Source organism: Theropithecus gelada, chromosome 9 (assembly GCF_003255815.1).
Source record: "Theropithecus gelada isolate Dixy chromosome 9, Tgel_1.0, whole genome shotgun sequence".
NCBI classification, from domain to species: domain Eukaryota; kingdom Metazoa; phylum Chordata; class Mammalia; order Primates; family Cercopithecidae; genus Theropithecus; species Theropithecus gelada.
In genome coordinates, this window is record NC_037677.1 from 21908419 (window position 1) to 21925931 (window position 17513).

At 36.9% G+C, this 17513-nt stretch overlaps 1 protein-coding gene across 2 annotated transcripts in view; it reads left to right on the top strand.

Annotated features, from left to right (window-relative positions):
* The window catches only part of ARMC4 (armadillo repeat containing 4), a 192593-nt gene that overhangs the window by 13976 nt on the left and 161104 nt on the right, over nucleotides 1–17513 (top strand). The window contains exons 5-10 of one of the 2 annotated variants that reach the window (XM_025396823.1): nucleotides 953–1059; nucleotides 1261–1413; nucleotides 1578–1582; nucleotides 3974–4090; nucleotides 14301–14506; nucleotides 16619–16714. In XM_025396823.1, the coding sequence (XP_025252608.1) occupies nucleotides 953–1059; nucleotides 1261–1413; nucleotides 1578–1582; nucleotides 3974–4090; nucleotides 14301–14506; nucleotides 16619–16714 (684 nt within the window). Of the gene's footprint in view, nucleotides 1–952; nucleotides 1060–1260; nucleotides 1414–1577; nucleotides 1583–2458; nucleotides 2633–3973; nucleotides 4091–14300; nucleotides 14507–16618; nucleotides 16715–17513 lie in introns of those variants that run through there. The other variant, XM_025396824.1, reaches the window with a different exon arrangement.

The following is a 17513-nucleotide window of genomic DNA, read 5'->3' on the forward strand; positions in this document are numbered from 1 at the left end:
TAGATAGATAAATAAATAATAAAATATTAAAATTAAAAAATTAAAAAGGAAGCTTTAACGATTAGTTACAAAGCTGCTTTCAGAGTTTTAGAAAAAAAGACACAAAAAATAAAGCATGGAAGTTATTGCTATGGATTTAACTTTACATTTTATTGGAACAAACAATTTTCTTGGGATTCATTTATTCCAGTTCTAAAAATTAAAAATTGCAGGTAACATTGCTAAAACATTCTGGTGAGGTTTCATGCAATTCTGAAGACATTAGGTGGCCTTGTTATTTTCAAAGGCTCTCAAGACTATTGCACAAATTATTAAATTATAATGCAGATATCATGTAGAGTTTGTATAGTCCAAAGCATGTTCATTTTCTAATATTTTTAGTATTAGAATATTATCAGCATGAAATAAAGTGAATATTTAATGGAGTATGTTTAATGTTGCATTAAACATGAATCACTGATTACTTGATGTATTGACAGTGCTGTTATAAAATTATGGCATGGCTAAAATTAACTGCAATTTTATTTTATTTTATTTATTTTTTTTTTTTTGAGACTGAGTCTGGCTCTGTCGCCCAGGCTGGAGTGCGGTGGCCGGGTCTCAGCTCACTGCAAGCTCCGCCTCCCGGGTTCACGCCATTCTCCTGCCTCAGCCTCCCGAGTAGCTGGGACCACAGGCGCCCGCCACTTCGCCCGGCTAGTTTTTTGTATTTTTTAGTAGAGACGGGGTTTCACCGTGTTAGCCAGGATGGTCTCGATCTCCTGACCTCGTGATCCGCCCGTCTCGGCCTCCCAAAGTGCTGGGATTACAGGCTTGAGCCACCGCGCCCGGCCCAATTAACTGCAATTTTAATTACAAAAAAGATATTTCTCCTGATACAATGAAATGTGTTCATGTGTTTCCTAGATTCTGTTTAAAGTATTTAAGCTGACATTTTAAACATTGATTTCAGAGAAATAAGTTTAAATCCCGTGGCGGTGAAGAAGGATATAGAACTGCTCAAATGTTTCTCAGGAAAAGGAGACCAAACAGCCTTGGAATCTATTGAATATACCTCAGGTTTGATGTTTTCTGAGGCTCTTTTTATGTTATTTACATTTTCATAATTACATTTGCAAAATGCTTTCAATGTCTACAATACAAGAGAAGGTTTAAGAAGGGGAAAGCTTAAAATTTCCACAATATTTATTTTGTGGAAGCCCACGCTTTTTACCAAACTCTAGGTTAAAGAACTGTTAATTGCTTGACGATTGGTTTCAGATTATGAATTTTCAAATGGATGTCGAGCCCCACCGTGGAGACAAACTCACGGGGAAATTTGTTATGTGCTGGTGAAACCTCACGATGGTGAGACTCTGTGCATTACTTGCAGTGCAGGAGGAGTATTTTTATTTATTTATTTTTTGAGACGGAGTCTCGCTCTGTCACCCAGGCTGGAGTGCGGTGGCCGGATCTCTGCTCACTGCACGCTCCGCCTCCCGGGTCTACGCCGTTCTCCTGCCTCAACCTCCCAAGTAGCTGGGACTACAGGCGCCCGCCACCTCGCCCGGCTAGTTTTTTGTATTTTTTTAGTAGAGACGGGGTTTCACCGTGTTCGCCAGGATGGTCTCGATCTCCTGACCTCGTGATCCGCCCGTCTCGGCCTCCCAAAGTGCTGGGATTAGAGGCTTGAGCCACCACGCCCGGCCCAGGAGGAGTATTTTTAAATGGTATAAGTACATTTTTAAAAACGTAACTAAAACCAGTGGACTTTGGTTGTTAGCTGTAGATGTCTCAAGGGTGTGTCCCAATGACCACAGAGAATGAATCACCGTTCTGTAGGATAGAAGCAGATTCCTTTGATATATGCTTGCTGGGCAAATCCAAAACAGCTTCAGAATAAGCTCTCTTATTCTCCACTGCAGGTCATTAAGCCAATCTGATAACAAATGGGCTTCAAAGTGACCCATTCCACTTTATAAATGTCTTTAACATAATCACTTCACTGATTTGTTACACAGCAACCAAAGGATAGAAAGGTCAAAAAAAGAACACTGAGATAATACAGATGTCCTAACTGCAGCTGGCATCCTAAGAGTTGTGCATTACTCTTAGGGACAAAGGGAAAGAGAGGGGCTTATCTAAATGTAGAAGGTTGGAGACAGTGCCCCGTGAAGCTGGGACCCAGACCTCTGGGGCGGGTCCACTTCCAGGCTGTGCTGGTCCCCACAGAGTTCAGACCATCTCCATGAGGCAGGGCTGCAGATCTCTGGAGAGTGGGCACTGCCCAGTTAATGCTTGTACCTGGGGAAGAGGATCCTTGTAGAGCTGGCAGAGCTGGGACCCGGACCTGTGAAAGTGGAGCACTAGATGGCTGATAGGGATATTTCCCAGGGGGTGTGGTGAGCCTGTTTCTGGGACTGTGAAAAATAAACAAACCTGGAAACTGAAACCAACTGTTGCTACTGGAAGCAACTGCCACTGCGTGGAAGGAAGGGCCGTTGCTGGGGTGACTCTAACAGGGCCAGTGGGCCAGCAGGAAGCAGCAGGTCCCTCCTCCCTCTCCCAGCCTTTCAGCCTTCCTTTAGCTGATTCTAATAACGGAGCCTAACCTAGCCTGGCAAAGGAGAAATACGACATTGCAGATTCCTGCGTGAGTAGCACAAAGTAGAGGCTGGGTGACTGGGCTTTGAGCTGAGTGATAAACAGCACACAGTGTTCTGGATTAAAACATATTTAGTCTCATCCCTATTCCCAGAACCAGCTGGAAGGAGCTTAGCTTTCACCTCTGCAACATCCTGCCCTCGGTATCTTCAACGTAAATTTGGAACTCAGAAACAAAATTCTATAATGAGGACCCAAGTCCTTAATGGGGACCCAGCCACCACAGGGGACTGCCTGGAGAGTTGTTACGTGTTGGCTTGGGTTGGTACCAAAGTGCTGGAGCCTCTTTTCTGATTACCTGTAATCATCTTTCTGACATGCCTTTTGGTGCTTTTCTTATTAGCATGACACTGAGCTCATTTCTACAAGGAGGAAGTAGACAAATAAGATTTTGCTTTGGTTTGTCATGGTATTTTAGAAAAACGAAATCTTTAATTAGGAATAAAGGGACAAAAGAAGGAATGATTTTCTTTGACCGTCTGGAGGGGGGCAGGGAGTCTTTATTTCCATCAAAGGTTATTATTGATCTACATACATACAACTTATTTGGCATGGAGATATCTAAGTACCCTTTAAGTTTTAAAAAAGTGAAAGATGAGGACAATAAAACTACTCAATAATTACAACAAAATTTAAAACACACTAGTCATATGTATAGAAATGCTTTTGTGTACAGTTATATATAACACACTGCAGTTATATGTATTTATATACATACAGTTATGTGATGTGTATGTACATATATATATATATATTCTGTTATGAAAGAACAATAGAGGTAGGGAAGAAAAGGAAAATATGGAAAGGAAAGAGACAAGAAGAGAAAGAGACACATGGATGTGTGGCCAGATTGTTACATAGAGATCTAGAAAATAAGCCTATAGCAACCCTGCCACAGAAGAACAGAGTGTGACAAGCAGAAACACAGGCTTTTCCATGGTTAAATTCTAACCTTGAAGACTTTTATGACATTGTCAACTAAGGCTCGTGAGGTCATAATGCATTTTCAGAGTAGAGGGGAGCGGAGAGGAGGAAGCTCTCACTTCTCTGCTGAATAGCAGAGTGCCTTACATGCATATAGGAGGTACTCAGTAAAGCCTTACTGAATGATTGAACAATTGAATGAAGGAAGGAATGAGTGAATGAATGGGAAAATAGATAATATTAAATTAAGGGGGAAGGATTTTGCCTATACAGTTCATATATAAAGACTACCATATAGATCCTTCAGAGATGAAAACAATATATGTGCTTAGCTTGTGATGTATTGATCAGGATCTTATAATTGTTCTTATGTTAATTGTAAAACGAAACTTGTTTTTTCCCAAAGGGCAAAACAGATGATGAAGGGGACGTTAATTATGAGAGAAAAAGTTCAATTTATAAAGACCTTGTCACATTTTTAAGAGAAAAATCACCAAAATTTTCAGAAAATATGTCTAAACAGGTAAGTTTTATGGTTTCTTTTGAGCTTTCATAGCATTATGTTACTAAACTACAACTTTCTATGGTACAAGGAAAACAGTAACTTTGCCTATTTTGGGACACTTTTTGTTATTAGCATTTTTTTTACAATATAACATAACATAAAAATATTGTAAATGTAGTATCATTGTTCAGGCTTCAGTGCCATTAATTACATTCACAATGTTGTACAAATATCACTATTGTCAATTTCCAAGTCTTTTTCATCTCTCCAACTTAAACTCTACACCCATTAAGTAGTAATTCCCCATTCCTTCTTCCCTGACTTCCTGGTTAACTCTGATCTGCTATTTCTATCAGTTTGCTTATTTTAGATATTTATTGTCACTGGAATGATATAATATTTGTCCTTTTGTGTCTGGCTTCTTTCACTTAGCATAGTGTTTTCAAGGCTCATCCATGCTATAGCATGTATGATAATTTCATTCTTTTATGGTAGAATAAGATTTTGTTTAGGTATAGACCACATTTGGTTTATGCATTCATCCATTGATGGACATTTGGGTTGTTTCCACCTTTCGGGTATGGTGAATAATGCTGCTATGAATATTGGTGTCCGGGTATCTGTTGAGTACCTATTTTCAATTCTTTTGGATCTTTTCCTAAAAGTGGAATTTCTGGGTCATATGGCAATTCTGTATTTAACTTTTGGAGGAACTGCCAACGTGTTTTCCACGGGGCCACACCAATTTCATTCTCACCAGCGTTATCCAAAGATTCCACTTTCTTCACATCCTTGTTAACACTGCTTATTTTCTAGGTTGTTGTTTAATTACAAACATCATATATTTACAAATATAATTACAAATATAATTTACAAACATAATTACAAATAGTCAGTGTCATTAGGAATTTGATTTGCATTTCCATAACGATTAGTGATGTCGACCATATTTTCATGTATTTGTTGGTTATTTGTATATCTTCTTTGAAGAAATGTCTGCTTGAGTCCTTAGCTTATATTTTAAGTTGAATCTTTTTGTTGTTGTAGTTTTTGTATATACCCGGTATTAACCCTTTATCAGATACAAGGTTTGCAAATTTTTTTCTCTTGTTATGCAGGTTGCCTTTTAACTTTCTTGATAGTGTCCTTTGATGCAGAAACATTTTTACTTTTGATGAAGCCTAATTTACCTATTTTTTCTTATGTTGCCTGTGCTTTTGAAGTCATATTTAAGAAATCATTGCCAAATCCAAGGTCATGAAAAATTTGCCCCTGTTTTTCCTCTAAGGATTGTATAGTTTTAGCTCTTAAATTTAGGCCCTTGATCTCTTTTGAGTTGATTTGTGTCCATTTGGAGACTAATGAAATTTAGGTTCCAATTTCATTCTTTTGCATGTGGATATTCAGTTTTCCCAACACTATTCATTGAAGAGACTGTTCTTTCTCCTTTGGGCAGAATTCTTGTTGAAAATCAATTGATCATAGATGGAAGAGTTTACTTGGGGACTTTTAATTCTATTCCATTGGTCTATATGTCTTTCTTTATGTCAGTATCACACTGTTTTGATTACTATAGTTGTAATAGTTTTGACATCAGGAAGTATGAGTCCTCAAACTTTGTTCCTGTTTTTTAATACTGTTTTGGCTATTTGGTTTTCCTTGACACTCTATATGAATTTTAGGCTTGGTTTTACATTTCTGCAAAAAGTGCCATTGGGATTTTGATAGAGATTTCATTGAATTTATGAATTGCTTTAAATAGTATTGCCATCTTAACCATATTAAGTCCTCCAGTTTATGAACAGGAGATATCTTTCCATTTAGTTGTATATTTAATGGCTTTCAGCAATGTTTAGAAGTTTTCAGTGTACAAGTTTTTCTCCTTTATTATATTTACTCATTAACATTTTATTTTTGATGCTACTGTAAATGAAATTGTTTTCTAAATTTTATTTTCAATTATTCACTGCTAGTGTGTAGCAATGCAACTTTTGAGTGATCAAATCAGATCTAATTTTTGAGTGTTAAAGTCAAGATTGAATTTTGCAACTTCACTGAATTCATTTAACTGTGTGTGTGTGTTTGTGTGTGTGTATTCTTAGGTTTTTCTGCATACAAGATCATGCCATCTGCATACAGATAGTTTTACTTCTTCCTTTCTGATTTAGACGCTTTTACAATTTCTTTTTCTTTACTTATTACTGTGGCTAGGACTTCCTGGACTATGTTGAATAAGAGTGGTAACATCAGGCATCCTTGTCTGATTCCTGATTTTTTTTTTTTTTTTTTTTTTGAGATGGAGTTTCACTCTGTCACCCAGGCTGGAGTGCAGTGGTTTGATTTTGGCTCACTGCAACCTTCACCTCCCCTCCTGGGTTCACGTGATTCTTGTGCCTTAGGCTCCTGAGTAGCTGGGTTCACAGGCACCTGCTACCATGCTCTGTGAATTTTTAGATTTTTAGTAGAGACGGGTTTTCACCATGTTGGCCAGGCTGCTCTCGAACTCCTGGCCTTAAGTAATCTGCCTGCCTCGGCCTTCCAAAATGCTGGGATTACAGCTGTGAGCCACCATGCCTAGCCTGACTCCTGATCTTAATTAAAAAACTTTTAGGCTTTCACTATTGAGCCTGATGTTAGCTGTGGGATTTTCCTATATGGCCTTTAGCATGTTGAGGAAGTTGCCTTCTATTCAGTTTTCCTTTTCTTTTCTTTTTTTGAGATGGAGTCTTGCTCTGTCACCCAGGCTGGAGTGCAGTGGTGTGATCTTGGCTCACTGCAACCTCCGCTTCCCGAGTTCATGCGATTCTTCTGCCTCAACCTCCCTAGTAGCTGGGATTCTAGGTGCACACCACCACAGCCGGCTAATTTTTGTATTTTTAGTAGAGATGGGGTTTTGCCATGTTGGCCAAGCTGGTCTCAAACTCCTAACCTCAGGTGTTCCACCTGTCTCAGCCTCCCAAAGTGCTGGGATTACAGGTGTGAGCCACCATCCCGGCTCCAGTTTTCCTTTTCTTGGTGCACCCATCATTTGGTAGACCCTCCTGAGTAAAAGATGCACATTGGAGGGAAAAATTGAGGATTTGGGTGTTAGAGAATACCTTTATTATTTTCTCTCAGTTGTTTGTAGAGTAATGGTTTGAAATTAATTTTTAGTTAGCATTTCAAAGGCTTATATTTCCACGCAAACTGTTTGTTTTGGCTTTTTCCCCTCTTCGGAGGCCTTTAGGATCTTCCTTGGTGTTCTGTAATTTTTGTGGTATGGTTTGTGCAGATTTTTGTTTCTTTTTGAGATTCATCTATGCTTTTGCATCTATCATTAATTTATTGCTTTTATGGATGTGTATTATTCCATTGTATGGATATGCCACAATTTGTTTATCCACTTACCTGTTAATGGATGTATGGTTATTTCAGGTTTTGGGCTATTACAAATAAGACTACTAAGAACATTTTTGTACAAAGATTTGTATGATCATATAGTCTCATTGTGCCTAGGTTAAAAACCTAAGAATGAAATGGTAAGGTCATATGGTAGTTGTATGTTTAACTTTTTAAGCAACTGGTAAACTGCTCTCCATAGTGGTTGTAATATTTTACATTGGTGTAGGCAATGTATGAGAGTCCCAGTTCTTCCGCATACTCATCACTAACCATTATGGTCAGTCCTTTAACTACAGGCATTCTAATAGGTGTGTACTGGTATCTCCTTTGGTTTTAATTTGCATTTCTTGAATGCATCTTTTCATGTGCTTATTGGCCATTCACATTATCTTATGTGGTAAAGTGTCTATTCAGACTCTGTGCATTGGGCTATTCAGTTTTTTATTGAGTTGCAACAGATCTTTATATATGTTCTTGGCTTATATATTCTGTTAGATATATGAAATGTAAATATTTCGTCCCAATCTGGGTCTTGTATTTTTTATTTATTTATTTATTTTTGAGACGAAGTCTTGCTCTGTCGCCCAGGCTGGAGTGTAGTGGTGCGATCTTGGTTTGTTGCAAGCTCTGCCTCCCGGGTTCACACCATTTTTCTGCCTCAGCCTTCCAAGTAGCTGGGAGTACAGGCGTCCGCCACTGCACCCGGCTAATTTTTTTTTTTTTTTTTGTATTTTTAGTAGAGACGGGGTTTCACTGTGTTAGCCAGGATGGTCTGGATCACCTACCTCATGATCCGCCCAACTTGGCCTCCCAAAGTGCTGGCATTACAGGCATGAGCCACTGCGCCCTGCCAGGTCTTGTATTTTTATTCTCCAAACAGTGTCTTTCAAAGAGCAAGTGTCTTCAATTTTGATGAAGTCCAACTTATTTTTTCCTTACAGTGTTTTATCTTATAATGCTTTTCCAAACCCAGTATAATGAAGAATTTCTCCAATGTTTTCTTCTAGAAATTTTTCAATTTTACCATTCCAATCTATGTCTATGATCCATTTTAATTTGTCTTGTGTATATGAGGTATGGATCAAAGTTCATTTTTTTCTTTTGCTTATCTAGTTGTTCCAGCATCATTTGTCAAAAATAAACCTATTGTTTTACCACTGAATTACCTTTATAACTTTGTCAAAAATTAGTAGTCCATTTGTCTGTGAATGTATTTCTGAACACTTCATATTGTAACTTTGATTTCTCTGTCTTTACACCAATACCACACTGTCTTGATTACTCTAGCTTTATGATAAGTCTTGAAGTTGTTTAGTTTAAATCCTCTAATAGTGTTCTTTTAAAAAGTTTTTTGGCTATTCTAGGTCTTTTGCATGTCCATAAGAATATTAGAGGCAGCATGTCAATTTCTTAAAAAAAGGTCTAATGGAATTTTTGCCTTGAATTTATAGATGAATTTAGGAAAAGTGGACATCTTAACAGTATTGAGTTTTCTAATCCATGAACATAGTATATCTCTCCATTTATTCAGGTCTTAATTTCTCTCACCAGTGCTTTATAGCTTTCAATATACAGGTCTTATACATCTCTTTTGAAACTTATCTGTGTTTCATATTTTGGGTCTATTGTTAATGAGTTTTAGCTTTTCTATTTCTAGTCATTTTTTCCTATTGTATAAATATATACTTGATTTTTGTATACTGATTTTATATCCTAAAATTTTGCTAAACTCCCTTATTAGTTCTAGTATCTTGTTTGTACATTCCAGAGGGTTTTCTATGTAGATATTGTCAGTGAATAAAGATCATTTTTACTTCTTCCTTCCTAATCTCAACTCTTCCTTCCCAATCTCAACAGTTTTTTATTTCTTTTTATTTCTGTAATGCACTAGCTGGAATCACCAGTAAAACATTGAATAGAAATGGTCTTCTTCCTGATATTGCAGGGAAATCTTTCAGTTAAGTTTGATGCTAACCATTTACAAGGTTAAAGCTTCTATTCTGAGTCATTGAGAACTTTTATTAGGAATGAATGCTGGATTTTATCAAATGTTTCTTTGTGTACTGTGGAAAGAATCATGTGGTTTTTTCCTCTCTTTTAGTTTGTTAATGTGATTAATTACATTGATTAATTTTTCAAGTGACAAACCGACCTTACATTTCTGAGACAAACCCCACTTGAATCTTTTATATACATTATCAGATTTAATCTGCTAAGATTTTGTTAAGTTTGGCACCTATATTCATAAAGTTATTAGTGTGTAGCTTTGTTTTCTTTAGTAACTTTGTCTGGTTTTGGTATTGAAGTAATATTGACACTATAGAATGATGTGGAAAGTTTTATCTTCAATTTTTTGGAAGAGTTTGTATAGAATTAATATTGTTTGCTTATTAAATGTTTGGTAGGTTTATTAAATGTTTGGTAGAAATGTTTGGTGAAAGCCATCTGGGCCTGGAATATTCTTTATGGGAAATATTTTAACTACAAATTCAATTTATTTGATAGTTATGACACTATACCAGTTGTCTATTTCTTTCTGAGGGAACTTTGGTAGATTAGATTGTCCTTAAGGGAATTTGTTCATTTGGTGTAAGTTTCCAGATTTATTGGCATAAACTTTTTTCATAGTATTCTCTTACTGACTTTTTAATATCTGTAGAATTTTTAGTCATTGTTACCTCTCTCATTCCTAATATTGGTCATTTGTGGTTTTTTAATTTGATCCACCTATAACGATAGGACTATAGATTTACTAAATTTTCTCAAGGAACTAGCTTTAGGTTTAATTTTTATCTTTTCTACTTTACTTTGATGTTTATGTGGTTTTATTTTGGGTTTATTTACTCTTATTTCTCCAGTTTCTAAAAAATGTCATGATACATTTAATTTAATCTAGGCATATTTGCATTTGAAGAAATTTTGATGAATTCAATAGTGAATAATGTTTTACTCAGAGCATATTAAACAAGGGATCCTCAGCCCAAAACTTGCTTTAGCGGATAAACAACTTCAGCAGCGTTTCAGGATACAAACTCAATGTATCAGTGTATAAAAATCACCAGAATTCCTGTGCACCAACAACAGCCAAGCCAAGAGCCAAATCAGGAATGCAATCCCATTCACAGTTATCACAAAAAGAATAAAATACCCAGGAATAGAGCTAACTAGAAAAGTGAAAGAGCTCTACAATGAGAATTACAAAACACTATAGCGAAATCAGAGATGGCACAAACAAATGGAAAAACTTCCTATGCTCATGGATTGAAAGAGTAAATATCATTCAAATGGCCATACTGCCCAAAGCAATTTATAGATTCAATGCTATTCCTATCAAATTACCAGCAACATTCTTCACAGAACTAGAAAAAAATATTTTAAAATTCATATGGAACCAGAAAAGAATAGCCAAGACAATCCTAAGAAAAAAAAAGAAGAAGAAAAAAAAACAAAAAACAAAACTGGAGGTATCACACTACCCAACTTCAAACTATACCACAGGGCTACAGTAACCAAAATGACACGGTACTGCCATAAAAAGCAGACACATAGACCAATGGAACAGAATAGAGAGCCCAGAAACAAGGCTGCACACCTACAACCATCTGATCTACAACAAAGCTGACAAAAACAAACAATGGGGAAAGGACTCCCTATTCAATAAATGGTGCTGGGATAACTGGCTAGCCATATGCAGAAGATTGAAACTGGACCCCTTTCTTGTACCATATACAAAAATCAACTCAAGAGGGATAAAAGACTTAAATGTAAAACTCAAAACTATAAAAACCCTGGAAGACAACCTAGGCAATACCATTTTTGACATAGGAACTGGCAAAGATTTCATGATGAAGATGCCAAAAGCAATTGCAACAAAAGCAGAAATTGACAAGTGGGATCTAATTAAACCTCAGAGCTTCTGCACAGCAAACCATCAACAGAATAAACAGACAACCTACAGAATGGGAGAAAATATTTGCAAATGATGCATCTGACAAAGGTTTAATATTCAGCATCCATAAAGAATGGATTTACAAGAAAAAACAAACAACCCATTAAAAAGTGGTCAAAGGACATGAACAGATACTTTTCAAAAGAAGACATACATGTGGCCAACAAGCATGTGAAAAAAGCTCAATATCACTGATTATTAGAGAAACGCAAATCAAAACCACAGTGAGATATCATCTCACACCAGTCAGAATGGGTGTTATTAAAAAGTCAAAATATAACAAATCCTGGTGAAGTTGCAGAAAAAAGGGAATGCTTATACACTGTTGGTGGGTGTGTAAATTAATTCAATCATTGTGGAAAACAGTGTAGCAATTCCTTAAGGAGCTAAAAACAGAACTACCATTTAATCCAGCAACTGTATTACTGGGTATATACCCAGAGAAATATCAATCATCACATAAAGACACATGCACACACATGTTCACTGCAGCACTATTCACAGTAGCAAAGGCATCAGATCAACCTAAATAGTCATTAGTGGTAGACTGGATAAAGAAAATGTGGTACATATATGACATGGAATACTACAAAGCCATAAAAAAGAATGTGATCCTGTCCTTTTTGGGAAGAAAACCAATTACCCCCTGTTCTCACTTATAAATGGGAGCTAAATGACGAGAACAAATGAACATAAAGGGGAACAATAGACCCTGGGGCCTACTTGAGGGTGGAGGGTGGGAAGAGGGAGAAGATCAGAAAAAATAACTATTGGGTACTAGGCTTAGTACCTGAATGATTAAATCATCTGTACAGCAAACCCCTGTGACATGATCTATATAACAAACCTGTACCTGTACCCCTGAACCCAAAATAAATTATTTTATTTTTGGCACAGATGGGGTTTTGCCATGTTGGCCAGGCTGGTCTTGAACTCCCGGCTTCAAGTGATCTGCCTGTCTAACCTATTTATTTATTTATCATTTTTGACCATAAGAATTCATGCTGCAAATTTCTTTATGAGCACTGTGTAGACTGTGTTCCCCAGATTTTGATACGTGATGTTTTTATTCAATATATATGAGGAGTTTCTGTAGATCTTTTACCAATTTCTAGTTCAATTCCAATGTTTTAAGATATTTTATATGATTTTAGTTACTTTAAACTTGTTAATGTTCATTTTATGGCCCAGAATATGATCTATTTTGGTGATTTTTTTTCCTTGTACATTTGAGGAGACTATATTGTGGTGTTATTGAGAGGTGTGTCTTTTAAATGTCCATGAAGCCAACTTGTCTGATTGTGTTGCTCAGGTCTTCTATATCATTACTGATGTTTTTTCTGCTCATTTTATTGATTACTGAGAGAGTTTTGAAGTCCACCAATTATGGATTTATCTACATTTCCTTTTAGCTCTGTGTTTCCTTCATATATAATGAAGTTCTGTTGCTTGGTGAATACACAATTACAACTGTATGCCAATTGATTCTTTATTAGTATGTGTGCTCCTCTTTGTCCCAATAAATAATAATATTTATTTAGAATTTATTTATTGCTGTGGAGTCGATATTGTCTGTTTTTAATATGGCCATTCCTGCTTTCTTTTGATTATTGTTTGCATAAACTATTCTTCTCCAGCCTTTTACTTCTGATGTATTTGTATCTTTACATATAAAATAGTTTCTTTAGGCCACAAATAGTTAAGTCTCTTTTTTCATCCAATTTGATGATTTCTCATTCAATTGATGTGTGTAAACCCTTTCATTTGATGTAACTACTAATATAGTTAAATCTAAATTTACTGTCTTGCTACTTGTTTTCTATTTGTTTCATCAGTTCTTTGTGATTTTTTTCCTTTCTCCACCCCTTTTGAATTGAGCCTTTTAAAATGATTCCATTTTATTTGTGCTACTGCTTTACTAGGTATATCTCTTATTAAAAGTTTCTTAGCTGCCCTCTGGCTTATATATATATCTCGAATTTGTCATGTCTCCTTTAAGTAAGATTCTAAAATTCACAAATAGTTTAAGAAACTTACAACAATATACCTTGAATACCCCTCCCTATACTTTGTGTTATTGTCGTCACACATTTTATTTCTACATGTCATAAACCCCTCAAAATGTTGTTACTATTTTTGCTTTAGATAGTCAATTATATGTGAGAATGATTAAAAATAATACACAAAGTCTTGCATATTTATTTTTACCATTTCTGCAGCTTTCAATTTTTTTGCATAGATTCATGTTTCTGTCTGGCGTGATTTTATTCCTGACTGAATAATTTTATTTAACATTTCTAGCACAGGTCTTCTGGTTAATTCTCTGTTTTTGTTCATCTGTGAAGGTTTTTATTTTGCTTTCATTTTTGAAAGATTTTTGTTTTATTCTTAGTATAGAATTTTGGGTTGACATGGTTTTTTGTTTTTTCCTTTTTAGTGCTTTAAATATATTACTCTCTTTTTCTCTGGTTTGCAGTGTTTCTGATGAGAGGCCTCTTAAAATTCTTATGTTCATTCCTCTGTGTTTAATATGTCATACCTGTCTACCTTCAAGATGTTCCCTTTATCTTTGGTTCAAGCAATTTAAATATGATGTGTTTTAGTCATAGAGGGTTTTAGTTGAATTTTTTGGTGGTGGTGAGGAATGAGCAGGTCCAGCCCTGGTGTTGTATCTGTGTGTGCTGCAACAGAGGAGTGAATTTAAAAACATCGCGTTACTGTCCACCTAACTCCAACAGAAGCCTTAGTCTTGACACTGCCCTTATTTAGCTGTTACTAAGGACCACAAGTTAGATGCACCTGAGACTTCCTTTCCTGAATTTACCACTGGCATAATGTTTCAGAGAACACTAGATAATTCAGATATCATTAAAAATTATTCTCATTTTTTCAATAAAGGGGATTAGCGTCAATGAAGACCAGCAAAAGGGTAATGATCAGCTGGGCAAAGCCCCCAAGAAGGAAGAAGCAGCTGCCTTCCGCAAAGGCATTTCTGGTTCAGACAAGAGGTCACTGGAGAAGAACCAAATTAATTTTGGGAGGAATCAAATGACCAAGAGATGGGAACCAACCTTAAGCTGGAAGACCACTGTTAATTACAAAGAGTATGTAGACATTTGCATTTGTTTTCAGATGCATCTTTAGTAACCATATTCACCTAATTTTTCACAGAACTTTATTTAATTGAATTAAATTAATTATTTTTTTTGAGATGGAGTCTTGCTCTGTTGCCCAGACAGGAGTGCAGTGGTGCAATCTCGGCTCACTGCAACCTCCGCCTCCTGAGTTCAAGTGATTCTCCTGCCTCAGCCTCCTGAGTAACTGGGATTACAGGCATGTGCCACCACACCTGGCTAATTTTTTTTTGTTTTTGTAATTTTAGTAGAGACAGAGTTACACCATGTTGGCCAGACTAGTCTCAAACTCCTGACCTCAAGTGATCTGCCCACCTCAGCCTCCCAAAATGCTGGGATTACAGGCATGAGTCACTGCGTCTGGCCAGAACTTTATTTTATAGTGGAAAAATACTGAGTAGATATTTACATGTCCCTCCAAGGCACAGGTTGATTCCTTTCTGCTCCTCTTTGTATTCCAAGCGGAAAGATTTGATAGAGTTTGTGTGTGTAGCACCATGAAGGGAAGAGAAGAACAATTCACTTTCATATAGTTGGTGAGTCAGGACAAATAATATGCAGAAAAGATGATAAAACACTTGGAAAAGTCATAGGGGAAATGTAAAAATCATAGTAGAGACCTGGTTAAGTAAGCACTAGGAGAATGTGGAATGGTGAAAATTGTATGGAGTTAATCAGGGAAACTGTCATAGAGGTAATGTCTTCTCTTTTAACAGAACTTTAATACTCTGAAAAGGCTAGAGTCTCAAAAATATGAATGGGCCTATATAAAGTGGACACTGGCTTGATGAATGTACGAAATACACAAAACAGTGCCGTTTAGGACCCTCTATAAATAGGCATCAAAGCAAAAATCGAGGGCCAATGCTACTTAAGTGCTGGGGCAGTCTGAAACACCTAGAGCTAGCTAGCTTCCTTCCTTCCTTCCTTCCTTCCTTCCTTCCTTCCTTCCTTCCTTCCTTCCTTCCTTCCTTCCTTCCTCCCTTCCTTCTTTCCTTTCTTTTTTGAGGCAGAGTCTTGCTGTCGCCCAGGCTGCAGTGGCACAAACTTGACTCACTGCAACCTCCGACTCCCGGGTTCAAGCGATTCCCTTGCCTCAGCCTCCTGAGTAGCTGGGATTACAGGTGTGTGACATCATGCCTGGTTAATTTTTATATTTTTAGTAGAGATGGGGTTTTGCCATGTTGGCCAGGCTAGTCTCGAACTCCTGAGCTCAAGTAATCCGCCCACTTTGGCCTCCCAAAGTGCTGGGATTACAGGTGTGAGCCACTGCACCCCGCCCACTTTTTAAAATTTAACAAGTAGTTTACAAGTCGAGGCCTATAAGTGATACTCTATGTTGTCCTAGTTTTGGATTAAGAACTGGCTCCTGGTTGATTACACGGGCACCTTCTCCTGCAGGGATTCTGAGAACCACAGGGTGATTGTGTTTTGGAAGCAAACCCAGAGAGCTGTTTGAAGAACGGAGTCCTGTGGAGAGGGGAGACATTAGCTCCTCTGATTGATTCTCATCAGTTTTGGGGTATTTGACTTTTGTGCCTCTGTTTGAAAGAGTCAATGTGAAAATGAAAAATGCATAGGCAACTCTGTTAATTGGCAAGTGAGTTTTAAAATACTGCTTTTTCCATATGCTTACTCTTTCAAGCATGAGATTCCTTAGCAGGTATTGAAGGGAGGACACAGAATGCCAAGGACTATGCAAAGCCTGCGAATACCTGGAAAACCAGGCACAGGCCCTGTTGCAATGTTGAGTAGGGAAGATAAGAAAATAGACAATTATAATTGGGGGTGATACGTACCTAGAGTAGAAGGCATTGGGTGCAGGATTCACACCAACAGTGGCAGCCTGTGGAGACCTGTTCCTAGGTGCTGGACAGAAAGTTTCTTCGATATATAAAACATAGGGCTGTGCTGAAAGAGTGAAAGAGACAACTCCAAGTGTCAGAATCACACATCTGTCAGGAACACACATCATTTGAGCACATGGAAATAATGGAGTATATATCTACGTTGCCATCTTTTATTTTTTATTAATTAGCAAAAAGCGATAAAGCTAATATATTTGTACATATTTTTTAGAAGCAAAGGCTCAGCAAAAGAAATCCAAGAGGACAAACGCACAGGAAAACTTAAAAAAACAAGACCATCTATTTCACACGGAAGAGCACAATTACTTCGGTATGTTTCTGGTCAGCATGACAAGTTCCCTAAAGCCACCCTCACACAGTGGGCTACTGAGCATGCAAATTAATGCCATTCTTACTGTTAGGGTCCCAAGATGTTTACACTGATGGTTACTAGGAATGTTAGTAAAAGTGGTCACACCGGATTTCTTTAAATACTTTTTCAAGATACTCTTCTAATGCAGAGTTACCAGAAATACAGTGATTTACTAGTATTAGTTGACTGTGGGAAAAGAAATGTGTTTAATGCAAAGAGCAGTGAACTAAGTTTAGGAACACTGGGCTCCTAACTGATGTCTTGCCTCTGAACAATCATGTCCTGGCGAAGTTATGTCATCTGTCTGAGCCTCTCTTTGCTGATCACAAATGACTGCTGATTTTGAAGTGGTATAAATTATTGCTAATGAAAACAATTAAAAACTAAATATGAGGCCAACTAGTAAACTTCTTATTTCATTTTCAGTTTGACAAAAAAAGTGACATGTCTGGAAGATAAGGGTCAGCCACTTCTATTAGCTTCAGAGTGGTGGATATTAGCACTTTTGTTACAATCTCACAGGTCCTTGAGACTGCGTTCATTATTTTTTTCAGTTACTTTTTTCTCTAGGTTGTTCAGATTGAGCCAATTCTGTTGTTCCATCTTCAAGTTCATTTATTTTTTCTTCTGTCCTATTCTTCTGCTAATTTCATTCAGTGAGTTTTTAATTTCACTTACGATTTTTAGTTCCAAAATTTCCGTTTGGTTTTTCTTTTCTATCTTCTGTTTCTTTGCTGAGACTTTCTATTTTTTTCAT